This window comes from Heteronotia binoei, chromosome 20 (genome assembly GCF_032191835.1).
Source record: "Heteronotia binoei isolate CCM8104 ecotype False Entrance Well chromosome 20, APGP_CSIRO_Hbin_v1, whole genome shotgun sequence".
Lineage (NCBI taxonomy): Eukaryota > Metazoa > Chordata > Lepidosauria > Squamata > Gekkonidae > Heteronotia > Heteronotia binoei.
In genome coordinates, this window is record NC_083242.1 from 10,884,581 (window position 1) to 10,911,064 (window position 26,484).

The window sequence follows — 26,484 nt, forward strand, 5'->3', positions numbered from 1 at the left end:
GCAAGTGTAAACAGGATCGTGGCCAGGGGGAGAGAGACTCTCAGGACTACTTGCATTGATGGGATGTGCCAACTTTTAATTTGGGAAATTCTGACATTCCTTATTTAGTGATGCCCAGGAGCCTAAGTGTGACTTTGTCCTGTAAAGAGTGCAAACTAAATTTCAGCTCTATGGGAAACAATGAACTTCAGTTTCCTAGCCAAACAAATGCCAGATGAGCAACCACACCTGAAAAGGCAAATGAGCTGAATCATCTCTGTGTGTTTGTAAAGTCAGTGACACTACCGGGCTGGAATGTGCACAGAAACCAGGCATGAGAAATGTAAGGTAACAATGGAACGCTTAAATGCTGCAATTACTGAAGCCCAGACAGCCCCCGCCCCCCTGTCTTTCTCCCACATTCCTGGTGCACTGTACAATCATGGACCAAGTGCTTTTAAAGACATGCTTCTCCATTCAGGAAGGAAGGAAGGAAGGAGAGAGCATGCATCTTGAGATGCTCTCCCCCAAGTCTGGCTATGTCTCGAGAAGGGCAAGGTTGAAACTGGAATCAAAACGAAAACGTGAAGAAAGCCAAGAAGAGAAACCTGAAGAAAGCCTAAAAATGCTAAGGATGGCAGTAGCATTTAATCACAACTGGTCTTTGAGGCTCTTTAGCTTGGAGAAACGTTGCCTGCGGGGTGACATGATAGAGGTTTACAAGATAATGCATGGGATGGAGAAAGTAGAGAAAGAAGTACTTTTCTCCCTTTCTCACAATACAAGAACTCGTGGGCATTCGATGAAATTGCTGAGCAGTCGGGTTAAAACGGATAAAAGGAAGTCCTTCTTCACCCAAAGGGTGATTAACATGTGGAATTCACTGCCACAGTAGGTGGTGGCGGCTACAAGCATAGCCAGCTTCAAGAGGGGATTGGATAAAAATATGGAGCAGAGGTCCATCAGTGGCTATTAGCCACAGTGTGTGTATATGTATGTATATAAATAAATAAATTTTTTTTTTTTTTGCCACTGTGTGACACAGAGTGTTAGACTGGATGGGCCATTGGCCTGATCCAACATGGCTTCTCTTATGTTCTTATGACACAGAGTGTTGGACTGGATGGGCCATTGGCCTGATCCAACATGGCTTCTCTTATGTTCTTAAGGCAAGAACAAGACTAGGCACCTATGACTTGAGCATATGTATCCGCAGCTGTGAAGGACAGCTAGTCTATTAAGAGTGCTAATCAAATGTAAACATGCCTAATCTCAGACAAACATGGTTTCCCCAAAAGGGCATTAGAGTGAAAAAAGCAAAACAAAACAAAACAGAAAAATGCTAAGGATGGCAGTAGCATTTAATTACAACTGGTCTTTGTGACTCGCTCATGTCCCTCAATCTCACCCTTACCACCACAGTAGGTTAATAAATTTCCTCATTGTGATGCTAACATTCTAAGTCACCTTAAATCAAAAGGAAAGGCAGGATATAAGTGTTTTAATACATACAATATATAAATAACATCTGAATCAGAGTTTTACATCACTTCCTGAGGAAACAATCGCAGACTCTCTGGCTGGTATTTAGCAGAAAGAAATACTGAAAGGATTTAGTTTTGTTTCTTTTTTCGGGGGGGGGGGTCTGTAAATTCTTCTGACTATTGCATAATACTTAACAGCTACAGGATACAAAACAGCTTCTTTTAAGCAAAATTCTGGAATCTCTTCCAGATCAAATCCTTCAATTTAAATCTGCTAAGTATGAAGTTGATGCTACCACTGCTTTAAGAATTAGCAAAAATCTACAAGGAATGTCTTGTTCCACTTGGACCTTTTCCAGTTCTTCACAAGTAGGAGGTTCTCACTAAGAATATTCAGCACTCCTTTATCCAAGGAGCTCAGGGCATAATTCCCTCTTTACCTCTGCTTATTTCAAAAACCTTTGAGGCAGGCTAGAGATCTGAATGGGGGAGGGGGGCTTCTCCCCAGCCCTATTAACCACTCCAACTCTCTGGCTCTAGATTGCACTTTGGGGAGACTGTGGAAGCAAGACTGGACACTGACAGGCATTCCTCAATCTTGCCCAGGTGACCACTTTCCACAGAGTTCTGTTCAGGGCAATGAAAAGGTTTCTGAAGATTAGCCTAAGTTATATTATGCATACTGCATAGCTAAATCTCTCAACCGGATGTCTTGCTTTTGGCTCTTTTTTTTTTGCCTTTTTTGCTTCGCTCTTCAGTTTCCGCAAATCAAGAATTGACTGACTATAGATCGAGGTGGGCAACTGTGTCGGTCTGAAGCAGCTCAGCTTAACGTGGTGCCTTCCATGAAGACAGACGAAGGTGGGTAGCTGTGTCGGTCACTATATTATTTATGCTGGGAGATGGCCATACATGGTGTCTTGCATAAACAAAAATAGCCAAGTCCTTGCACTCTATTTCACAGCATTAAAAAGACAGAGGCAGTGGGCAAAGAGAGATGAACGGGAGCAAATGCAGCTACAAGGATCAGTGGCTGAGAACCAAGGGGCAAATGTTGTTTTTTCCAAGCAGGCTTATTTCCTAGCATCGACTCTTAGCCAGTAGTTGTTGGCTCTTCTCTGCCAATCAGAGCAGGAACTATTTAACTGGAGGTGATGTCACATCCTAGAAGTAAAGGCAGTGTAGGAAGAGGACAGGGTGGAGTTGGCAGGTTGTAAACCAGTTTTGAAAAAAAAATATGTCTCTGTCAGTCACAGTAGACAATGCCGAGCAAGATGGGTTCATGTTCTGACTTCATATACATTCAGCTTTAAGCACGCTGAGTTACAACTAAGAATGAGGAAGGGGGGATATCATGATTTTACAGAGGACAGAAAGCTTTGTTCTATTTTTAAACAATCTTCAAAATGTAACTGGTGTGCAATTGTATACACACAAAGAGAAATGTGCGCACACATTAGACAAATAAGAGAAATCCATCTTTGCTTCAACAAAACTGGATCAAGCTATGTAGTCTCCCTGCTTTCCTATAAGGAACTTGGTGCAGCCTACATTATTTCTCTCTGCTCCCCCGTTTTAAAAACAAAATAAACCTTTATTTGCTTTAACAAAAGAAAACAATGCAGCCATGTATTGCCCCCCCCCCCCAATTTCCTCCAAGGAGCTTGACCTGTTCACATTGCTTCTCCTCTCCATTTTTATCCTCACAACTCCAAGCTGAGAGGGCACCAGCCCACAAATTACTAAGTAACCTGTATGGATTTTCTCCCCTCATCCTCTGTTTTAGCCTCACAGCAACCCTGCAAGGCAGGACAGGCAGACAGAGCAATTGGCCCGAGACCTCCCGGGGAAGGGGTGGCCAAACTGCGTCTCAGGAGCCACATGTGGCTCTTTCACACATATAGTGTGGCTCTTGAAGCCCCCACCTCCCTGCTAATCAGCTTGGAGAAGTCATTTCTCTCTTTAAATCACTTCTCCAAGCCAAGCCAGGTAGCAGCTTGGAGAATGCATTTAAAGTTGCTTTCTTCCCACCTCTCCCTCCCACCCCGCATCTATTTGCCTGCCTTCCAACTCTCAAAACACCTGACGTTCATGTCTCAAACATTTGACGTTTATGCTATGTGGCTTTTCCATTAAGCAAGTTTGGCTACCCCTGTGTGCCCATTTCCTCCAAGGGGGTGGCCACACACGGTTCTTTCACACCTATTGTGCGGCTCTCAAGGCTCCTGATTGGCTGACTTGGAAAAGGCATTTCTCTCTTTAAATCACTTCTCCAAGCCAAGCCAGGTAGCGGCTCAGAGAAGGCATTTAAAGTTGCTTTATTCCCACCTCTCCCTTCCGCCCTGCATCTATTTCCTTGCCTTCCAGCTCTCAAACACCTGACATTCATGTCTCAAACATTTGATGTTTATGAAGCCAAGTTTGGCCACCCCTGCCCCAGGGAGCTCCAGGATTTGAACTAGGGTTGTCAAGAAATATTTGGGGACTTTGGGGGTGGAGCCAGGAGACATAGGGGATGGAGCCAGAAGCAAGGGTGTGACAAGCACGATTGAACTCCAAAGGGAGTTCTGGCCATCACATTTTAAGGGACTGTACACCTTTAAATGCCTCCCTCCATTGGAAATAATGGATAGGGGCACCTTCTTTGGGGGCTCATAGAATTGGACCCCATGAGCCAATCTTTTTGAAACTTGGACGGTGTTTTGAAAAGAGGCACTGAATACTAGGCTGAACATTTGGTGCATCTACCTCAAAAAACAGCCCATCTGGAGCTCCAGATACCTGCAGTTCAATTCTCCATTATACCCTCTGGGAATCGGTCTCCATAGGAAATAATGGAGTACCCAGCAGAGATTCCCCCCCCCCCCACCCGCTTTCTGATGACCCTGAAGCAGGGGGAGGGCCCCCAAACCCGGGGATCCCCTGCCCCCACCTGGGGATTGGCAACCCCAGTTTGAACCCAGGTCCCCCATACCCGAGTCTCCCCCCCCTCCACCAGCCCCGTCTTATCTCCCAGAAGGCCTCGGGGCTCGGCTTTGGGGGAGGGGCTCCTGCCATTCCTTCCCCTCCCCCACTCAGTCTCTAAGGGGGCGGGGCTTCCCTCACGACGACCCCCGAAGAGAGGATTCCCTTCCGTCCACTCACCTGAGGGGCGGCCGAGGGAGGCGGGCGATCGCGGACTCTGGGCAGTCAACGCGACTCCGCCTCAAGCGGGGCTCTGAGGTAAAAAGGGACGAAGGCGCGGCCGTCAGACTGGGCCCGGCTCTGTCAGGGAGAGCCGACTGCGCGTGCGCGGGGACTCCCCCCCCTCCCGAGCGCCTCGGGCTCACGCTGCGCATGCGCCACGGCGGCGTTCCCAGCGGTCGGCTCCTCCTCCCCCGCCCCTCCTCTTTGCCCGAGATTATGATCTTCAGCGGGCGCCTACCCGCTTTCGAGAGCCCTGTGGGAGGGGGTCGTAGTGCGCCTGCGCGAAATCGGAGCGTGGGAAAAGGTGTCGCCGCTGCTCTCGCTGCGCTTGCGCAAGGGGGTGAGGGCGGAGGAGGGTGAAATGTACTCAGTGCGCCTGCGCGGGGGAGAATTCCCATGCGGTTAAGATAACGGGGTTTGGTCTGTTTGGAGAAGGGAAAAGATTGTCTGAATAAACTGCAGGGACTGGGTGGGTTGTGTACCCGGATAAAAGTTTGTAGGTCCGGGCCAGGAAATGCGTCTGATCCTGCACATTGCTAGTGCGTGTGTTTTTGCAAAACCAGAAAACCTTGTAAAATTTTACTTAGCTTCATTTATACACAAGCCGGAATTAAGATTGCCAGGAAAAACATCAACAACCTCAGATATGCAGATGACACCACTCTAATGGCAGAAAGTGAGGAGGACCTAAAGAACCTCTTGTTGAGGGTGAAAGAGGAGAGCACAAAAGTAGGCTTGAAATTCAACATCAAAAAAACTAAGATCGTGGCATCTGACCCCATCAAACCTTGGCAAATAGAAGGGGAAGACATGGAAGTAGTGACAGACTTCACATTTCTGGGATCCAAGATCACTGCAGATGGTGACTGTAGCCATGAAATTAAAAGATGTTTGCTCCTTGGGAGGACAGCTATGGAGAACCTGGGCAGTATAATAAAAAGTAGAGACATTACCCTGCCAACAAAAGTCCATATAGTCAAAGCGATGGTATTCCCAGTAGAATGTATGACTGTGAGAGCTGGACTATAAGGAAGGCTGAGCGCAGAAGAATAGATGCTTTTGAGCTGTGGTGCTGGAGAAGACTCTTGAGAGTCCCTTGGACTGCAAGAAGATCAAATCAGTCAGTCCTAAGGGAAATCAACCCAGACTGTTCCCTGGAAGGTCAGATGCTGAAGCTGAAGCTCAAATACTTTGGCCACCAAATGAGAAGGGAGCACTCCCTGGAGAAGATCCTGATGCTGGGAAAGACAGAAGGCAAAAGAAGAAGGGGACGGCAAAAGATGAGATGGCTGGACAGCGTTACTGATGTAACAAACACGAATTTGAGCAGACTTCGGAGGATGGTGGAAGACAGGAGGGCCTGGCGTGAGTTTGTTCATGGGGTCGCAAAGAGTCGGACTCGACTGTGCGACTGAACAACAAATACCCTGCCTTCTCTCCAATGGGGACCCAAAGCGGATGACCTTTAACTGTGCATTTTACTAGATAGATCCCAGTAGCAGCCGTGTTGGTTTGAAGCAATAGAACAAAGCAGTAGACAAGTGCACCTTTAAGACCAACTGAGTTTTATGATTCCACACTGCCCACTTATATTAAGAATTGCTGCTTGCCATTCCCATTTTGTCTGTTGAAGTCTGCTTAAGAGCAGCTTACATTCTAAATAAAACTTAGTTGGTCTTAAAGGTGCGCTTGTCTATTCCTGTGCATTTTGCTCTTACGTAAACCTTATCAGGTAGGTTGGGCTGAAAGTGTGACTAGCCCAAGTTTCCATGGCAAAGTGGAGATTTGAAACTGGGACTCCCAGATAGGGTTGCCAAGTCCAATTCCTTCCTTCCTTCAACATCTGACATTTATTCCATGTGGCTCTAATGTTAAGCAAGTTTGGCCACCCCTGCTATATATCAAAGGGACAGAGGTGGAAGAGTAAATAGGATGGATGTTCACAATTTGCTTGTCTATCTGACTCTATTGTAATCCCCCCCCCCTTTTGGAGGCTAAGACAGTGTCTGGTCCTTCTCCAACATCCCCCACCCCACCCGTTACTTTAGCAACTGCCCCAGTAACTTTCCCCCGCAGAATTAATTGCTGCCATGAATGGAGCTGTTACTTGAGCAAAATGTCCAACGTGGGTGTAAATTCTCCAAACGTGTGCATAGGGCTCCATTGAAAAGCTCTGAGCCTACCCAGGGGTGGAATCCTAGCAGAAGCTCCTTTGCATATTAGACCACACACCCCTGATGCAGCCAATCCTCCAAGAGCTTACAAAAAAGAGCCTTGTAAGCTCTTGGAGGATTGGCTACATCAGGGGTATGTGGCCTAATATGCAAAGGAGCTCCTGCTAGAATTCCACCTCTGAGCCTACCTATGTTCATTCAGGTGAAACTCCCACTGCGCTGAACGTAACGGACGCCTACAAAAGGACGCGTATAGGATGGCCATCTGATTCCCCACGAGAAACCTCATCAGCTGGACACCGAAAGACGCCAGCCAAAGACGGCCTCTGCCCTCTTTCTGCGTCGGTTCGCTCTGCAGATTAAAAGCTTTTGCAACTAGGTCAGTTGAAAAATTGCACAACTGGAACGCAGCTGCGTGTAAAAACAGCTTTCTCGCTCACGCTCAGAGCCGTCTTTGGAGGCTGGGGGAGTGGGAAGCCACAGAACTAGCTTTTGCCATAAACACACACGCATACGACAGGAATTTGGAGACTGACAGTACAGAATTATTCCAGTTGGCTTAGACTGGAGGAGTTCTGCGTAGGATTGCGCTTCTCAGTGGACTGCATCTTCGGCTTTCAGTTTTTATATTGTTTTTTTCGTTTTCTCCCATTTTTCTCCCAGCGGTCTCAGTGGCTGCCTTAGGGCATCGTTCTGCCCTCCTCCATTTTCTCACACCCCTGTAAGTTAAGCCAGGCTCAGAGTTTGTAACAGACCCAGGGTCGCCCAGCAAGCTTTCATGGCAGAGCAGGGATTCGAACTCAGGTCGCCCAGGAGTCCTAATCCCCCGCTCTACCCCTACTCCACACTGGCTGTCAAATAATAGTTTATCATCATTTCAAAACTACTCCCATCATACTGTTTCTCTAGAATGGGGGGGGGGGGCAGCAGCGGAGGGTAATTATAAGTTTAAAAAATAAACACTTGTATGATGATATAGTGGTGGGTTTAACTGTGATGATACACTGGTAGCCATGCTGGTCTGAAGCAGTAGAATAAAGTTTAAGTCCAGTGGCACCGTTAAGACCAACTCTGAGCTCCGTGGCGCAGAGTGGTAAAGCTGCAGTACTGCAGTCAGAGCTCTCTGCCCACAACCTGAGTTCGATCCCAGCAGAAGCTGGGTTCAGGTAGCTGGCTCAAGGTTGACTCAGCCTTCCATCCTTCCGAGGTCGGTAAAATGAGTCCTCAGCTTGCTGGGGGGGAAGTGTAGATGACTGGGGAAGCAATGGCAAACCACCTCGTAAAAAGTCTGCCGTTCTCTCTGAATCAGAGCAGCTTACAATCTCCTATATCTTCTCCCCACCGCAACAGACACCCTGTGAGGTGGGTGGGGCTGAGAGCTCTCCCAGAAGCTGCCCTTTCAAGGACAGAGTCTCAGAGCAGCCTACAATCTCCTTACCTTCCTCCCCCACAACAGACACCCTGTGAGGTGGGTGGGGCTGGAGAGGGCTCTCACAGCAGCTGCGCTTTCAAGGACAACTCCTGCAATAGCTATGGCTGACCCAAGGCCATTCCCGCAGCTGCAAGTGGAGGAGTGGAGAATCAAACCGGGCTGTCCCAGATATGAGTCAGCACACTTAACCACTACACCAAACTGGCTCTCAAAAAATCTTTAGTTGTGTTCGTCTGTGTCCTTTAAAGTTTATATCTCTGCTACCTAACCTTAAATAGGTACACGCATGGCCCGGCCCAACAAGGGCTCGTTTATGTTAGATCCAGTGCTCATAACAAATGAGTTCGACATCCTTGCTCGACCAGGTGGTTTGTAACCACAGACTTTTGACTTGCCCTAGAGTAGTCAGTGAAAGGGGGCAACGGAGGAAGTTATGAGAAACATGTTTTGGTTCAGCCTGCATTCTGTTTTGTTCAGCCTGCAACAAAATACAAGAATTCACAATACAAGAACTCGTGGGCACTTGATGAAATTGCTGAGCAGTCGGGTTAGAACAGATAAAAGGAAGTCCTTCTTCACCCAAAAGGTGATTAATAAATGGAACTCACTGTCACAGGAGGTGGTGGCAGCTATAAGCACAGACAGCTTCAAGAGGGGATTGGATAAGCATCTGGAGCAGAGGTCCATTAGTGGCTATTAGCCACAGCATATGGTTGGAACTCTGTCTGGGGCAGTGATGCTCTGGGTGCTGAGGGGGCATAGTGGGAGGGCTTCTAGTGTCCTGGCCCCACTGGTGGACCTCCTGATGGCACCTGGGGTTTTTTGGCCCCTGTGTGACACAGAGTGCTGGACTGGATAGGCCATTGGCCTGATCCAACATGCCTTCTCTTATGTTCTTATGTCTGGGGCAGTGATGCTCTGTATTCTTGGTGCTTGAGGGGGCCACAGTGGGGGGGCTTCTAGTGTCTTGGCCCCACTGATGGACCTCCTGATGGCAGCTGGGTTTTTTGGCCCCTGTGTGACACAGAGTGTTGGACTGGATGGGCCACTGGCCTGATCCAGCATGGCTTCTCTTCTGTTCTTAAAAGAATAAACTTTGCCGAGTCCCTTTTCAGTGTGATAAAAGCTTTATTAAGACTATGCATTTTGGGATTATTTACAGGAGACAGCTCAAGGCAATCCTTTTGCCGCATTTTCCGTCCTTGACATGAAAATGCAAACCGACTGCATTTAAAAAAAGAAACGCAGACTCAGTTCCAACAAACGTGTCTGTATAACTCTCAGCAGTAAACAAAATACATTCTGGGGAACGGTGGAGGCGGGGGGGGGGGGTGGATTTGAGCTCTTGTATGTTGCAGATACTCAGACCCCTCCCATCCACCCCATTTCTCCTCCCCACCCCCAGAGACTGCTGCATTCCACTTCCGCCTTCCTTCCGTCTCCTTCCTTCCGCAGGTGTCTTTCCATAGGCTTGAGCTGCTCCGGTCGTCACTATGGGAGCTATCTTGCAAAGAGGCTGCTGGCTGGCCGGGGGAAGGCTTTGTCTGTCGCCCTGGAAATGGAGAGCAAAGGGTTAAACTGGGGAGGCGGTGCGGGGGGGGGGGGGTAGAATGGGACAAGGTGGGAAAGCGGACAGCAAACAGAGTCTGCATGGGACGGTGAAGGGGCACGAGTTCGAGGAGGGATGAATGTAGAGTGAGACAGAAAATGCAACATGCTGCAGTCAGGGGAATCGCAGATCCTAGAGTTGGAAGGGGCCACGGAAGAAGAAGATATTGGATTTATACCCTGCCCTTCACTTTGAATCTCAAGAGTCTCAAAGCGGCCTACAATCTCCTTTCCCTTCCTCCCCCACACAACAGACACCCTGTGAGGTGGGTGGGGCTGAGAGAGCTCCGAGAGAACTGCTCGAGAGAACAGCACTGTGAGAACTGAGAGAGCCGACAGCAGATGTTGAGAGCATGCGTTGATCCGTGTCATAGAAAAAAAGAACTGTGACTCTGTGAAACGTCAGGAGAAAAGGCTGAAGAAGAAGTTTGATAAGCGAAACCGTGAGGATTCCTTCCATAAGCGGTTCCTTATGCTCTCTCTGTACAAACCACGAGCGGAACACTAAAAGACTCCACCAATATCCACAACAGTTTATTTGGAAGAGGCGTTTGCCCTTAAGAGACTGATGTAGTGACTTTGTGGGGGTTTTCTAACGTTAAATGTTCCTTTGTCTTATTTCATTTTGCACTAAATAAGAACACATTTACACACTGATAGTGTAATAGTGTGATTGTTTCCGGTGGTCATTTGCAGATTTTTCCATATACACCGGCATCAGTTGCTTTAATTATTACTGAGAGAACTTGTGGCTGACCCAAGGTCACACCAGCAGGTGCAAGTGGAGGAGGGGGGGAATCAAACCCGGTTCTTCCAGAGGAGTCTTCACATTTCACCACTACACCAGACTGGCTCTCAGGCCATCTAGTCCAACTTCCTGCTTGATGCAGGGCCAGCTTGAAGCATCCCTGACAAGTGTTGTAAGGATTGCTCAGCAGTGTTCCCTGTAAGCTGAGTTAGCATGAGCTAGCTCACAGATTTTTAGCCTCCAGCTCACACATTTTTGTCCTAGCTCAGGAAGGATGACCCCGGAGCACAATAATTTATGCAGTCGCTCACAACTTTAATGCCAGTAGCTCAAAAAGTAGAACTTTTGCTCACAAGACTCTGCAGCTTAGAGGGAACATTGTTGCTCAGATAATTAATGCAAAGCGCTTCCCCCCCCCCCCTTTCTTTTTCTTAGAAAGGAGCATGGAAAGGCAAGAGGAGAAGCCTCACACCTACCGGCAGCAGGTCCTAAGGCAGGCTCTATTCCTCTGCCGACGACTTGGAAGTGGAAGACTTGGAGACCTGGATGACTTCCACCGAGGTGAACGCTTTGCCGGCTGACACCCGGTGCCTGGTGCGCAGTTTGTTCAGCGCCGACTCAGCCATTCCAGCCCTCTCCTCCGCGTCGTCCAACTCATGCACGGTCTTGCGGTACCTCGCCATGCTCTGGTTAGCCTGCTCCTCCTGCGGAGAGTTAAAATAAGAAGAGCGTTGCTTGAGCAAAAAAAAAAAAAAGGTTTAGTTCTGGGCTACAGGTAGAAGGGAAGACAAGGGCATTCCAAGGGGAACACAGGGTGCATTCAGGAGAAGACAGAGGTAATTCCAAAAGGAACACAGGGAGCATTCGAAGAGGAAGACACAGGGTGCATGTGGAAGATGGGGCATTCCAGAGAAGACACAGAGTGTTCCAAGGGAAAGACAGGGAGCATTCATGAGAAGACGGGGCATTCCAAGGGGAAGATAAAGGGCACATGGGGGAAGATGGGGCATTCCAAGGGGAAGATAAAGGGTGCATGTGGAAGACGGGGCATTCCAGAGAAGACAGAGTGTTCCAAGGGGAAGACAGGGAGCATTCATGAGAAGACAGGGGGCATTCCAAGGGGAAGACAGGAAGCATTCATGAGATGACAGGGGACATTCCAAGGGGAAGACAGGCATTCAGAGGAAGACAGATGTATGGTCATGTTAACCTTTTCTTCAACCCTTGGTGGAAGAAGGCAAAATGGAACCTCCTTAGCTCAAGCAAGACTCTTACATCTCCAATAAAAATGTAAACCAGCAGAATGGTTAGAAAGATGAACAGTTTTGTGCAGCTGGCAGCAGGTCAAAGTTCTCGGGCCTGGAAGGAACAGGTTCGGCAAGGATCCCGATGGGCCTTGGGCGGAAGCGGCTGTCAGGCTTGAACATCATGGAGGTACGGGAGTGTAGCTGTAGGTGTGTTACTGATGGTTTTCTCGGTCTGTGTATGGGATGGCTGGGATCTACGGAACTGGTACCTGATGTCAAAAAGCAGGCATACCCTGCGGCAAAGTGAGGCAGCAGCCTCACCCTGCGGCAAAGTGAGTCAGCAGCCTCAGGTGTGGCTCCAGGGCAGAGGAGGAAACGGGTGGAACTAATTCACAACTGCCGTGGACATTCTCCGTAATCCCCCACTACAATGAATGGGAGGCAAAATCCATCCTGCTGTTTCACGCAGAGTACCAAAGCGCCATGGGTATGATTGCTGTGGGGAGGCTCTAAAGCACAGGTCCCCAACCTTTTTGACACTGTGGGCACATTTGGAATCCTGACAGAGAAGGGTGGGCGGAACCACAAAATGGCTGCCGCAGGAGCTGGAGCCAGCCACAAAATGGCCGCCACGGGAGGTGGGAGCCATGCTCAGTGAATGCCCAAATGCTGGAAAGGAAAGAGATGGGATGGAGAAAGTAGAGAAAGAAGTACTTTTCTCCCTTTCTCATAATACAAGAACTCGTGGCCATTCCATGAAATCGCTGAGCAGTCGGGTTAAAACGGATAAAAGGAAGTCCTTCTTCACCCAAAGGGTGATTAACATGTGGAATTCACTGCCACAGGAGGTGGTGGCGGCTACAAGCATAGCCAACTTCAAGAGGAGATTGGATAAAAATATGGAGCAGAGATCCATCAGTGGCTATTAGCCACAGGGTGTGTGTATATATATATATTGGCTCCTGTGTGACACAGAGTGTTGGACTGGATGGGCCATTGGCCTGATCCAACATGGCTTCTCTTCTGTTCTTATGTGACACAGAGTGTTGGACTGGATGGGCCACTGGACTGATCCAACATGGCTTCTCTTCTGTTCTTATGTGACACAGAGTGTTGGATTGGATGGGCCATTGGCCTGATCCAACATGGCTTCTCTTATGTTCTTATGTGACACAGAGTGTTGGACTGGATGGGCCATTGGCCTGATCCAACATGGCTTCTCTTACGTTCTTCTGTGACACAGAGTGTTGGACTGGATGGGCCATTGGCCTGATCCAACATGGCTTCTCTGATGTTCTTATGTTCTAAAGAGGTAATTTTAAAAGCATATTGGGAAACAAGGGGGAGAGAAAGAATGAAACCAACATGGGTGGCGGCAACATCATTTTAACCTGCACTTCAATCCGATCTCCAGTGGCCTGTCAGAAGCTGTGCTGAGCAAGAGCCCCACCTGGCTCCACCTGCTTTTTGAAAACACTTAGTGGGCAACAAGTAAGGTCTTGGTGGGCACCATGGCGCCCCAGCTGGGGACCACTCCTGCTAAAGTTAAAAATATACTTACGGCCTCATCGATCTGCCTCTTGTACGTCTTCAGTTTGTTCTGCAGCTTCTCCACCAGCTCCTGCATGCGGTGGTTGGTCTTGTGGTCCTCCTCGGTCTGGAAGACCAGCTCCTTCAGGCGCCGCTCGTTCTTGTGCAGGACTTTCACTGTCTCCACGTGCCGCTTCTGCTCAGAGTCCAGCTCAGTCTCCAGTTCCTTGATCTGAAAGCAAAGAGGAAGACAGGAGAGGGTCAGAGGCTGTGAAGTAAGACTGGGAGGAGGTCACGGGAGGAGAGAAGGAGGGAAGGAAGGAAGGAAGGCTAGAGAGTCTAAAATGGGAACCTTTCCAAAAGAATTTAAGAAAGCAGTTCACCCTATCTTTAACCAAGATACGGAGATAAAGATACTTAGATGATCGCAAGCCCAGCATTCTGTACTGTCACCTACAGAGTTGAGGAGGGTGGCATACATAGGCAGGGTTTTTTAGTGGTGGCCCCTTGGCTTTGGAATGGCCTCAAGGCTTGCCAGGTGCCGTCTCCTCTCCAAGCTAAGCTAAACCTAAAGAATCGAGGGAAGGATGTTCTCACTTTAGTTTCCAGCTTCATGATGGTGCGTTTCCCTCCTTTCAGGGCCTGTTGCTCCGCTTCCTCGATCTTGACTTGCAGATCTTTGATGGTGACCTCGTAGTTCTTCTTAATCTTCTCCAAGTGCATGGAGTGATCCTGTTCTTGGCGCAGTTCTTCTGCCATACGCGTCGCCTGAGATTGGAGGGCAAAGGGGAAAAATCAAGATGGTCAAGGCATGATAATTCACAGGGACCACCAAAGGCTTTGTCTCAGAACATAAAGTCTTGTCGTATGTTGACCACCATGGCCATTTTCTGAAGGAGAACAGAGAAAGTGCAGAGATAGAACTTCAGCATACATTTTAAAAGCAAGTTTCTAGCTCTCAGGGGTCTATAGGTATGCTTGTAAATGTTCAAAGATTGCAAGCTAAAATCTCAAGAGCCAGAAGGACAGTAAAACAAAATTCTTGGTGATTTGGGGGAAGGTCTTTAGTGACTTAGCTTTTTTGCTAAATTAAGTTAAAAAATATTCTAAAAACTTGATAATATGAGGCAGAATAAGAGAGTCCATTATTAATGTGGATCACAGGATTCAGTGACAGCCCTGAAGTCCCCAAATCACCTTGGCAACATTTTGTTTCATTTTGAGCAGAGCACTCATTGATAAGTAATTCATCGAATTTGAGGAGGGGATTATTTGGTCTTTAATTTCACAGTCGTGGGCGTATAAAAAGATTCTAATGAGTCCGTATCCCTTTGGACAGAAAGGTTTTCCTGTAACATTAACCATATAGGGGCAGCTCTGCCCTGCATAGCCCAGGCAAGCCCTATCTTGTCAGATCTCAAAAGCTGAGCAGGATCGACTGTGGTTAGTACTTGGATGGGAGACTGTCTTTGAAATACCCAGTCGCGAGGCAGGGGCAGGCTTTATTCAGCCACCTCTCTGAATATCCTCCAGACCCTCAGTGGGGGTCAGTCCACCAGAGGTCAACATGACCTCTCCCGCACACAAAATACAAAAATACCCCTCCCCAAAAAAAATTTTTGGGGCAGCTCATTCTGATGTGAAGCTGCCTTGTACTGAGTCAGACCTCTGGTCTATTGAGATCGGTATTGTCCACTCAGATTGGAAGCAGCTCTCCAAGGTCTCAGGTCAAGGTCTTCCACATTACCTAAGACCTGATCCTTTTAACTGGAGCTACCAGGGACCGGACCTGGGCCTTCTGCATGCCGAGCAGATGCTCCACCACCGAGCTACAGCCCCTTCTTGCCTGCCTGGAAAGGGTCTCCATCATATCCCAAGACTCGCGCTGAACTTAGGGGTGGAACTCACGTCAGCCACAGCTTTCTTCGCTCTCTCATCCGCCGCGCGGAACTCGCTGATGACCTCCTCATGTTCGTTGGTGATGCGCTGGAGGTCGGATTCCAGCTTGCGCTTGATCACCAGCAGGGTTTGGTTCTGCAAAAGGGAACAGAAGGTGACAAAGGGAAATTGCGGGGAGAAAAACAGTTACAGAATGGGATTGAACTTCAGAGTAAACACAGAGCAGGGAAATCCCTGCAGGGAATGGACACAGTGAGGTCTTTTTATGGGTCATATATGTGATCACACACACAAAACAATGGCCTTTCAATCCACTCTCGATGCATCTTCCGACTGGATTTGACTGTTGTGAAAGTGCATTGAAAGAGGACTGAAAGTGCAATATTCTGCATGTGTGAACTGGCAAAATCCAGTTGGAAAGTGCCTTGAAAGGGGGGAGGTGTTTGTGAGTTTCCTGCATTGTGCAGGGGGTTGGACTAGATGACCCTGGAGATCCCTTCCAACTCTATGATTCTGTGATTCTAAGTGGATTGAAAGTGCATTTATTTTGTATGTGTGGCAAAATCCAGTTGGAAAGTGCACTGAAAGTGGATTGAAAGTGCATTATTTTGCATGTGTGAACTGGCAAAATCCAGTTGGAAAGCACCTTGAAAGGGGGGAGGTGTTTGTGAGTTTCCTGCATTACGCAGGGGGTTGGACTAGATGACCCTGGAGGTCCCTTCCAACTCTATGATTCTGTGATTCTAAGTGGATTGAAAGTGCATTTATTTTGTATGTCTGAACTGGCAAAATCCAGTGGGAAAGTGCACTGAAAGTGAATTGAAAGTGCGTTATTCTGCATGTGTGATCACAGCCGTTCTGTTTTGCAGCCGGGTGCAATAAAAGGAGCGCCCTGGTGCCAACACAGCACAAGAGGGTCCTAGCGCTGACACAGCCGAAGTTTCTTTAGCTTTGCCGACGAGTTCAATGCGCCCCACCAGCACCGTTGTCCACTAATCCAACTCCCCAGAGAGAGAGAACAACCGCTCGTAGTCATCACCTGAACGCTGAGCTCGTTTTGCCTCTCGGTGACATCCACCAGTTCCTGCTCAATGAGCTTGCGCGAGCGCTCGCTGCCCTCCAAGCCGGTGCGGACTTCCTCCAGCTCGGTCTGGAGGAGGCTGAGCCGGCGCTCCTGGAGGTTGTACTGCTCGCGGAGCTCTTCGTGCTGACGGGCGTCCTCGTCCATCTGTGTCTGAAGGTCCTGTGAGTACAAAGGGCGAGAGTGGCGTACGAGCAGGTCTGGATGGGGGCAGATCCACAGAGCAGATGCTCGTCCACCGCCTAGACCAGAGGTGGCCAAACGGCAGCTAGGGAGCCGCTTGTGGCTCTTTCACACACATTGTGTGGCTTTCAAGGCTCTCACTGCCTGGTCAGCTGACTTGGAAAAGGCATTTCTCTCTTTATATCACTTCGCCAAGCCAACCCAGCCGGCGGCTTGGAGAATGCATTTAAAGTTGCTTTCTTTCCCCCATCTGTTTTCCTTCCTTCCTCCTTCCCTCCTTCCTGTCTCCTCACCTTCCCTTCCACCTTCCTTCCTTCCCTCCTTCCTGTCTCCTCGCCTTCCCTCCCACCTTCCTTCCTTCCCGTCTCCTCACCTTCCCTCCCTCTTTCCTTCCGGGTCTCAAACATCTGATGTTTATTCTATGTGGCTCTTACGTTAAGTAAGCTTGGCCACCCCAGCCTATAGTCTGGGTCGCTGGCAGCAGTGAGCGAGCTGTCCTGTGTATCCATGGCCCCTTCATTTTGCTGCCATGAGCAAGTATCCTGACCTTGCCACCCTCTGAAGGTGGCCTGGCCACAGAACCAGCCTCAGCCTGACCTTGCCACCCTCTGAAGTTGGCTCTGCTTACGGGAAAACAGTTATAAGAAGCAGGACCCTCTTCCTCTGCCTTGCCTCAGACAGCGAGAGCTTCTCTCCCAGGCACGGATTTCTTTTCAGCGGTCTCCCGGCCCTTTCCCTGTGAATCCACTCCCCCCCGCCACCTTGATCTGCTGCTGCAGCTTCTTCAGGGTCTTGACCAACTCGCTGTTGTTCTTGTTGGCGTGGTCCAGCTGGATCTCCATTTCGTTCAGGTCCGTCTCCATCTTCTTCTTCAAGCGGAGGGCCTCGGCCCGTCCTTTCGCCTCCATCTCCAGGCTGGACTGCAGGGACTCGATGGCCCGCTGGTGGTTCTTCCTACGATGGAAAGCAAATGCAGTCAAAGGATGATGGTTGAGTCGCGCGATGCGGGGCCTCAACGTCGGCAGGGTCTCGCCTAGGCCAAGCTGTGCAGTCAGCAGCAGAAGCACGGTTGGGAGCAGTGTTCCCTCGAAGCGGAGTTAGTGTGAGCCAGCTCACAGATTTTTGGCCTCCGGCTCACACGTCTTTGTCTTCGCTCAGGAAAAATGGCCCCAGAGCAAACTGACGGATGCAGCAGCTCACAACTTTATTGCCAACCGAGTTTTATTGAGAACGCGAGCTTCCGTGTGCTCTCTAAGCACACTTCATCAGACGAGGGGATCAGGTATTGTCAATACCTGATCCCCTCGCCTGATGAAGTGTGCTTAGAGAGCACACGAGAGCTTGCGTTCTCAATAAAACTCGGTTGGTCTTAAAGGTGAGACTGGACTCCTGCTTTGTTCAGCTGCTTCTGACCAACACGGCTGCCCTCTTGGATCTAACTTTAATGCCAGTAGATCAAAGTAGCATTTTTGCTCACAAGACTCCACGGCTTAGAGGGAGTATCGGTTGGGAGCCCTGGTGGTGGCTGAACAGCTGCACAGTGGCCAGGGGAGGCTGCATTTGCTGCCAAAAAAAAATCAGGTTTGCCCATCTGGCTTCGACGAGGGCCAGGGCCTTTTCGGTCTGGGCCCCTACCTGGTGGAATGAGCTCCTGTTGGAGATCCAGGTCCTGCGGGACCTACCCAAGTTCCACAGGGCTCGTAACACGGAGCTCTTCCACCAGGCTTTTACTTAATCCAGTGGGCGACCTGTGACACCCTCGTTCCCCCAGCATCTAGCACCCTACCATCAAGGTGCTTAAGCTGTGTTGAAAGCTTCCAGCCTACATGATGTTGTGTGGTCGTTGGACTGATCGCTGCTCTCGAATCTGATCGACATTTCTGTGGCGATCAGATTCGAGAGCAGTTATCAGTCCAAACATTAAAACATTAAAATGAAACGCTTCCGAAACAACATCATCGACATTTCTGTGGCGATGATGTTGTTTCGGAAGCGTTTCATTTTAATGTTTTAACGTCGTAAGCCGCCCTGAGCCCGCTTGCGGGATAGTGCAGGGTATAAATTGAAAAAAAATTAAATTAAATTAAAGTCAAGGGAAGGGTCTGCTCATCCAGCCCTTCTGTCTTTGTGCTTTCCATCTGCAGCCCCATTTCCTCGGCTGTTTTCCAGAGCCGTTTTCTCCTTAAATGACCTGATTTGGGGCCAGAGTTCTATACATTCACCCACAAAGCTAGTTTTATAGGGTAGCTGAATTGGACTGCGGTGGAACAGCTAGATTTAATGCAAGCAGCACCTTGCAGAGGTGCTGAATGCATTTGTTACGAGGGCCGGATCTGACACAAATGTCATTTTGTTGGACTGGGCCATGTGTGCTGTAAAATGTAATTCCAGGCACGGGAGATATAAATTTTTTAAAGGACCCAAGCAAACCCCAATTAACAACATATCAGGGGTGGCCAACGGTAGCTCTCTCCAGATGTTTTTTTGTCTACAACTCCCATCAGCCCCGGCCTGCATGGCCAATGGCTGGGGCTGATGGGAGTTGTAGGCAAAAAAAACTTCTGGAGAGCTACCGTTGGCCACCCCTGCAATATATTTCTTACTCAAAATATAAACCAGCTTAAAACATTAACAATCTTATATTATTTCCTTATAGTTACCTCCCTGATGCCCACCCGCTCACTTTCACTGCCTATTAGCGCCAAGACTGTATACAGGGACATAACACAGAGCCTCTGTCATCTGGCAATAGAAGAAGAAGAAGAAGAAGAAGAAGAAGAAGAAGAAGAAGAAGAAGAAGAAGAAGAAGAAGAAGAAGAAGAAGAAGAAGAAGAAGAAGAAATTGGATTTACAGTATTTGCTGGTGTATAAGACTACTTTTTTGCCCTGAAAAACATGCCTCCAAGTGGGGGGGGTCGTCTTATACGCCGGGTGCACTTCAGTTGGGATAGACATAGCTGCCCACAGTGGCCTTCCGATGCTCGCCCGGTGCCCATAGTGGCCTCCCGATGCCCGCCCACCTCATTCTACATACCATCCAGTATCACGTGGTATCCAGCGCGGCCGCGGCGGGTCACCAGCGTGGCTGCGGCGAGCATCAGCAGCGAGACAGGGGTGCCAGCCTTTTCGGCGTGACCGGCCCGTTCTGCTCGGCGGGAAGCAGTGGCGCTCCGGCCCGCCCCTTGTCTATGCAGAGCTCGCACATGCGCACTTATGCCGGTCACAGGGAGATGCAGGGGCGGGCCGGATGTTCTTTTACCTTTTATTTGGTGTGTGGAAGGTGTGCGGAAGAGGGGGTAGTCTTATACAGCGAGTATATAACAAACTCTATATTTTGAGTGGAAATGTTGGGGGGTCGTCTTATACGCCCAGTCGTCTTATACACCAGCAAATACGGTATATCCCGCCCTCCACTCCGAAGAGTCTCAGAGCGGCTCACAATCTCCTTTATCTTCCTCCCCCACAACAGACACTCTGTGAGGTGGGTGGGGCTGGAGAGGGCTCTCACAGCAGCTGCCCTTTCAAGGACAACCTCTGCTGGAGCTATGGTTGACCCAAGGCCATTCCAGCAGGTGCAAGTGGAGGAGTGGGGAATCAAACCCGGTTCTCCCAGATAAGAGTCCGCGCACTTCACCACTACACCAAACTGGCTCTCCAGTAATGACAAGTTGCTTGTGGGCCAGATAAGAGCCCTTGGACAGGCCAATTCTGTCCTGCAAGCAGGACTTGGGGGTTTTTTTTAGCAGGCAATGCACAGGAACGCAGTTCTGGCTGGCTTGACATCAGAGGGCGTGGCCTAATATGCAAATAGGTTCCTGGCGGGTTCTTTCTACAAAAAAGCCCTGTGTGAAACAATGATGACATCAGGGGGTACAGCCTCATCCACAAATGAGTTCCTGCTGGGGGTTTTTCTACCCAAAAAAGTCCTGCCCATGAGCCATAGGTTTGAAACTCCAGACTTTCAGGGTATGAAAATCTTTGACTCCCTAAAGCTCATAGCCCAAGATGCTTGTTGCTTTTCAAGATGCTACTGGGTTAACCCCACCCCCCTTTCCCCAGTATGTCTCGGCTTCTTGTGCGGATGGGGGCCTACACGAGTTCGAGTTCTCCCGCCTTCTGCACTCCGTACCTGGTAGCTTCAAATTCTTCTTCCTTCTCGTGTATCCTCCTGTCGATGTCTGCTTTGACCTGAGCCAGCTCCAACTGGATGCGGATGAGTTTGCTCTCCTCCACCTTTCGGCAAACAGACAAAGAGAGGTTTGGACAGCAGACTTTTGAAAGAGGGGCAGAAATCGTATTGCTTCTGTGATGCTTTCGATGTGCAAGGGTGAGACCCCACGAAGCGGAGGGCTTGGAACCTCTTTCAACTCCAAGAGGAGGGAGAGCTCTCAGTTTGGATCGGGTACAGTCAGGGTCGGCTCGCCCACTAGGCAAACTAGGTGGTTGCCTAGGGCGCCGGGAGGAGGGGGGCGCCAAATCGGGCTCCCCCCCCCTCCTGGTGCCTATGACAACCACCTAGTTTGCCTTCCTGCCTCCCTCACCCACCGTGCCTCCCTGCTGCCTGCCTTCCCTCCCTCCCAGATGCTCCGTTGCCCCTCCCCCCTTGGGCTGGCACTGGGTACAGTACACAGGGAGAGAGGACCTAGAAGGGAGAAGGCATGTCCTCGCTGAAAGCGGGAAGCAAGCAAAGATGAGTTTCCCGTTCTTCAGCATAGAGAACTAGCATGTCAAGGAGATGGCGAGGCTGCAGCACGTCTTCCTGACATGCTCAGGCCAGCGATTGTGGAGAATATTTTGGCAGCCTACAGGACACAGGGAGATGGAGGAACTCAACGCACAAGCACTGCAGCAGGAGCCATCATCGACGACATTCAGTGCGGCTGCCGGGTTGTGCCGTCCCACGGCGCCGGTTAGTTTGCTTTTTTAGCGTTAACGGTTAAATTGTTAATGTTGGTCTGTTTGTGTTGTCATCTGCTCTGAGCCTCACAATCGTGGGGGAGAGCGGAACAGAAACCGAACAAACAAATTGCTCAGTGGAAGGAACTTTTCGCGTGGAGGAGCACCGTTAGGTGAGGCTAGTCTCTGCCCTCCTACATGGGAATCCTAGCGGTCCTACTGAGGCCGCCCCCTGTCACACGGATGGCCGTGTCCTCGGCAGGCACGGGAAGGCAAAACAACTCAGGGCTTCACAAAAGAGAAAACCATCACCTCCAGGGAAGACTCGGCCTCTTCCAGGGCCATCTGCAGCTCGTCCTTTTCGACCTCCAGCTTCTTTTTCATCTTCTGCAGCTCGTGCACGCTCCTCCCTCCTTCGCCCAGCTGGTCGATCAGATCTTTAATCTCCTCTGAAGACGCAAAAACACAGGCATGCAAAGATATTGACTCTGGAGGTTAGAGCTGGGAAACGTTGCTGCGGCGCTCCCGCCAACCCCTCCGAAGGGAGCTTGCGAGAGAAGGCTCTAGTCAGAGTCAGCTCCGGCCGTTGCGTGCGCCCTGCGATGCACGCGCCTTACGTGAAAGAAAGAAGAAAGTTTGAGCCTCGTGGCACCTTTCAGACAAAGAAAGTGTAACTCTGGGGACAAGCCTTTGTGAGCAGGAACGCTAATTCAGATGGATTGAACAAAGTTTGAGCCTGGAGGCACCTTTCAGACAAACAAAGTTTAATTCTGGGTATAAGCTTTTTGTGTGTGGCCACAAAAGCTGGTATCCAGAATTAAACTCAGTTGGTCTTCAAGGTGCCGCTGGACTCAAACTTTGTCCGGTCGCTTCAGACCAACGCAGCTGCCCACCTGGATCTCTCTACCTGTATGTAAGGCTGGAGGAAGTCTGTTTCCACGTATCATGAAGACGTGTACATGCCTGCGATGGGCAGACTCCACAGAAACACAGCTGAAGCACAGCAACGGAAGTGAAATCCTAAACAGACTTATACCCGTTTGTTTCAAAGAACTTAGAAAGATGTGTAACTCTGCTTAGGTCCACCTTGTTGGTTTTGGATGGAGAACTGAGCATCCTGAGTGTCCAATCTTACAATTAAAATCAAAAAGAGGTTTCTAGACCTCATGGCCATCAATCTATGAGCAAAATTGCACAGACTCCCACTTCTTCTAGCAGGCATGCAGGTGGAGCTGCAGGGCCAGTATAGCTCGTTCCCTTTTAAAGGTAAAAAGGTAAAGTTAGTCCCCTATGCCAGGGGTGGCCAACAGTAGCTCTCCAGATGTTTTTTTGCCTACAACTCCCATCAGCCCCAGTCATTGGCCATGCTGGCTGGGGCTGATGGGAGTGGTAGGCAAAAAACATCTGAAGAGCTACCGTTGGCCACCCCTGCCCTATGCAAGCACCAGTCGTTTCTGACTCTGGGGTGATGTTGCTTTCACAACATTTTCACAGCAGACTTTTTACGGGGTGGTTTGCCATTGCCTTCCCCAGTCCTCTAGCCTTCCCCAGCTTATCCCCCCCCCCCGCAAGCTGGGTCCTCATTTTACTGACCTCGGAAGGATGGAAGGCTGAGTCAACCTCGAGGCGGCTACCTGAAAACCCAGCTTCTGCCGGGGATCGAACTCAGGTCATGAGCAGAGAGTTTGGACTGCAGTACTGCAGCTTTACCACTCTGCACCACGGGGCTCTTGTTCTTTTTCTTTTACCAAGTCTGATTACACGAATGTGTAGAACCTTCAAAATGTCCTCGGCTCACAGAATTCAGGATTCTCTCGGTGCAGAACTTTACTGGAATATCCACAGCCCCTCCCTGCCTCCCCAGGATACTTGCCCTGGAGGGTCTTGTTCTCTTTCTTGACGGACTCCAGGTGCTCGAGGGCTTCCTCGTAGGCCGTCTTGAGCTTGAAGTTCTCCGTCATGTACATGCGGCACTCCTTCTGGGAGTTGTCCAGCTCTACCTGCACCTCCTCGCACTTCTGCTGCCACTCCGACAGCATCTTGTCGAAGGCCCGCTGCTTCTTGTCGAGGGCTGCGCAGGCGGCGTTGGCCTGGGAAAAGAGAACCCAGCGGTTGTGCATCGGGTACAATCCCATCTGCCGTAACGGGTCCCAGTGTAGTGGGGTAGTTTGATGTAGTGGTTAAGTGCATGGACTCTTATCTAGGAGAACCGGGTTTGATTCCCCACTCCTCCCCTTGCAGCTGCTGGAATGCCCTTGGGTCAGCCGTAGCTCTCGCAGAGCTGTCCTTGAAAGGGCAGCTTCTGTCAGGGCTCTCTCAGCCCCATCCACAGGGTTGGATTAACAATTAGGCCAAGTAGTCACTGGCCTATGGGCCCCCATGCCTTGAGGGGCCCTGAGCTGGCATCCCGCCCCCCAGTTTTCCCCGCTTGGAGCCTGCATGCACAGCGAGCAACTGAGCCGCTCTTTGCCCAGCTTGTCTGGTGTGGCTGCTGCTAGTGTCGTCACCAAGTTTGCTTCTCTCTACCTTTCCCCTGCAGCTTAGCCAAAGGGGCTTTTCAGAAGGTGCCTGCAGGCTGCAGAGGGGGCCATGGGCAGTGGGGCGGGCGCTCTGACTCTGAGATATTTTGCGAAGGTGGCCCCTGAGATTTTGACAGCCTAGGGGCTTCCGGCACTACCCACCCACCTCACAAGGTGTCTGTTGTGGGGGAGGAAGGGAAAGGAGATTGTGAGCCGCTCTGAGACTCAGATTCAGAGTATAGGGTGGGATATAAATCCAATATCTTCTTCTCCTTCTTCCCTTCTCTTCGGCACAAAGCCAGTTCTTCACAGTTCACCTGGCTGTCATATACTGCAGCAGAAGAGTTTCTCACTTAGAAGCTAAGCAGGGTTGGCCTTGATTAGTATTTGGAAGAAGATAATGGATTTATATCCCGTCCTATACTCTGAATCTCAGAGCAGTCACCATTTCTTTTACCTCCCCCCTCACAACAGACACCCTGTGAGGAAGGTGGGGCTGAGAGAGCTCTGACAGAAGCTGCCCTTTCAAGGACAAGAGCTATGGCTGACCCAAGGCCATTCCAGCAGGTGCAAGTGGGGGAGTGGGGGAATCAAACTCAGTTCTCCCAGATAAGAGTCTGTGCACTTAACCACTACAACACCAAACTGGCTCTCTGGAAGGGCGACCTCCCAAGAAATACCTGGACCATGATGCAGAAACATGCAATGGCAAACCACCTCTGAAACGTCTCTTGCCTTAAAAAAAAGAAAAACCAGTCTAGCTCACCGCTAGAGATGCCAGGCTCCAGGTAGGACCTGCGGATCTCCCATAATTACAGCTTATCTCCAGACTACAGAGATCAGATCCCCTGGAGAAAATGGCTGCTTTGGAGGGTGGACTCAGTGGCATTGCAGCCCTCTGAAGTTCCTTTCCTCCCCACGTTCCACCCCCAGATCCACAGGAGTTTCCCAAATTGAGTTTGGCAACCCTAGGCCCCCCTCCCATCCATGTTAATGGCCGGGAGGAACCTGGCAACCCTACTCGCCACTTAGTGGCACATAACACTAAGAGAGCTTGAACTTCTGGCTGCCGGACAATCTTAGGATCTCCTGGCTATACTACACCCACTGCCATATGATAATAATCATTGTTATTATTCCCGCAAGATCTGTATAGCTAGGTTGGGGAGGGACAGTGGCTCAGCGGAAGAGCAGCTGCTTGGTAAGCAGAAGGTCCCAGGTTCAATCCCCGGCATCTCCAACTAAAAAGGGTCCAGGTAAACAGGCATGAAAAACCTTAGCTTGAGACCCTGGAGAGCCGCTGCCAGTCTGAGTAGACAAGACTGACTTTGATGGACCCAGGGCCGATTTCAGTATAAGGCAGCTTCATATGTTCCTATGTTCTGGATGGCTGGGAGTGGTTTGAGCTGTCACTCGGGTTAGCCAATAAAAGATTCCATAACTGAGTGACGCCGTGGTTGATTCCTCTCCCTCACCTTCTCCAGATCTAAGGTGAGGTCTTCCACTTCCATCTGAAGCCTCTGCTTGGTTTTCTCCATGCTGGCAGCCCGAGCTTGCGCAGACTCCGCTGCCTCCTCAGCCTCCTGGAGACGGGCAGCCAGCTTCCTCCTGAAAGAAGAAGGCAGGGCAACACTGTCAGCCCCGTAGCCGAGGGCAGTTAACAGCTTGGGCAGCAGACATCACCAGGGAGGTGGCTTGGGACCTAGACCTGGCACATGAGATCACAAATCAGGACCTGGAGACATGTTAGATGGTGTCTGGGGCCATCCAGTTCCATGTTGAAACAGTTTTCAAGTGTATTGGGAAGGGCTGCCAACCTCCAAGTGGAACCTATCAGAACTTGTAACTATTATGCCTGTCAAGCTTGGTAATATTAGCCTAACTGACTCCATATTGTAACCATCTGCTAACTCTGTGTCCTTGTAGCTAGAACCACTAACTAAATACTTTGCATTTCAAACGAACTGTAACCACTGAAGGGTGACAGATAGCCTCTGGAAAACATCTGCAGGTGTCCTTTGAAGCTGCCCTGCTAGAATCTCACAGCAGGACTCCGCCCTCCCTTTGGAGATAAGGGACCCAGAGAACGGACAACTGTCTCCCAAAGTGTGAGAAATGGTTTTATTGTTTCTGTAACAACTGCATAAGGAATGTATCCCTCACCGAGTCCGTTATCAGTATCAACTTGTGCCTTCTCTGAACACAGTTCTCAATAAACGTCCTATACTTTTGCAACAAAGTAATGGGTTTCGTTTGAAGTTCTTCAAGTTCCGACAGAACCTGGAGATCTCCTGGAATTATAATTGATGTCCAGACAACCTCTGGAGAAAATGGCTGCCCTGGAGGTTGACGTTTATGGCATCAAATCCCTGCTAAGGCCCCTCCTGGCGGGGTTTTGGAGGACGCTGAGCCTAAGAGTGGAAGGATCATATTTCAGTCCAAAGGAAGGCAACAGACATCCTGAGAGTCAGAATATTTCCCCCCCCTCTTGGAATGTATTTCAGGCATGGGGACCTTC

The 26,484-nt window shown here is 49.8% G+C and overlaps 2 protein-coding genes across 2 annotated transcripts in view; one reads left to right on the forward strand and one right to left on the reverse strand.

The window, feature by feature from the left end:
* PDAP1 (PDGFA associated protein 1) overlaps positions 1–26,484 on the forward strand; it is a 465,345-nt gene that overhangs the window by 86,375 nt on the left and 352,486 nt on the right. The gene's annotated exons all lie outside the window — the stretch shown is intronic.
* The window catches only part of LOC132588395 (myosin-16), a 67,165-nt gene continuing 51,748 nt past the window's right edge, over positions 11,068–26,484 (reverse strand). The window contains exons 33-42 of the mRNA XM_060260771.1: positions 25,442–25,574; positions 23,321–23,537; positions 21,760–21,896; positions 20,681–20,784; positions 17,313–17,505; positions 16,327–16,530; positions 15,297–15,422; positions 13,986–14,156; positions 13,420–13,620; positions 11,068–11,315 (exon numbers count right to left, since the gene is read on the reverse strand). Of these exons, the coding sequence (XP_060116754.1) occupies positions 11,112–11,315; positions 13,420–13,620; positions 13,986–14,156; positions 15,297–15,422; positions 16,327–16,530; positions 17,313–17,505; positions 20,681–20,784; positions 21,760–21,896; positions 23,321–23,537; positions 25,442–25,574 (1,690 nt within the window). The 3' untranslated portion in view covers positions 11,068–11,111. The remainder of the gene's footprint in view (positions 11,316–13,419; positions 13,621–13,985; positions 14,157–15,296; positions 15,423–16,326; positions 16,531–17,312; positions 17,506–20,680; positions 20,785–21,759; positions 21,897–23,320; positions 23,538–25,441; positions 25,575–26,484) is intronic.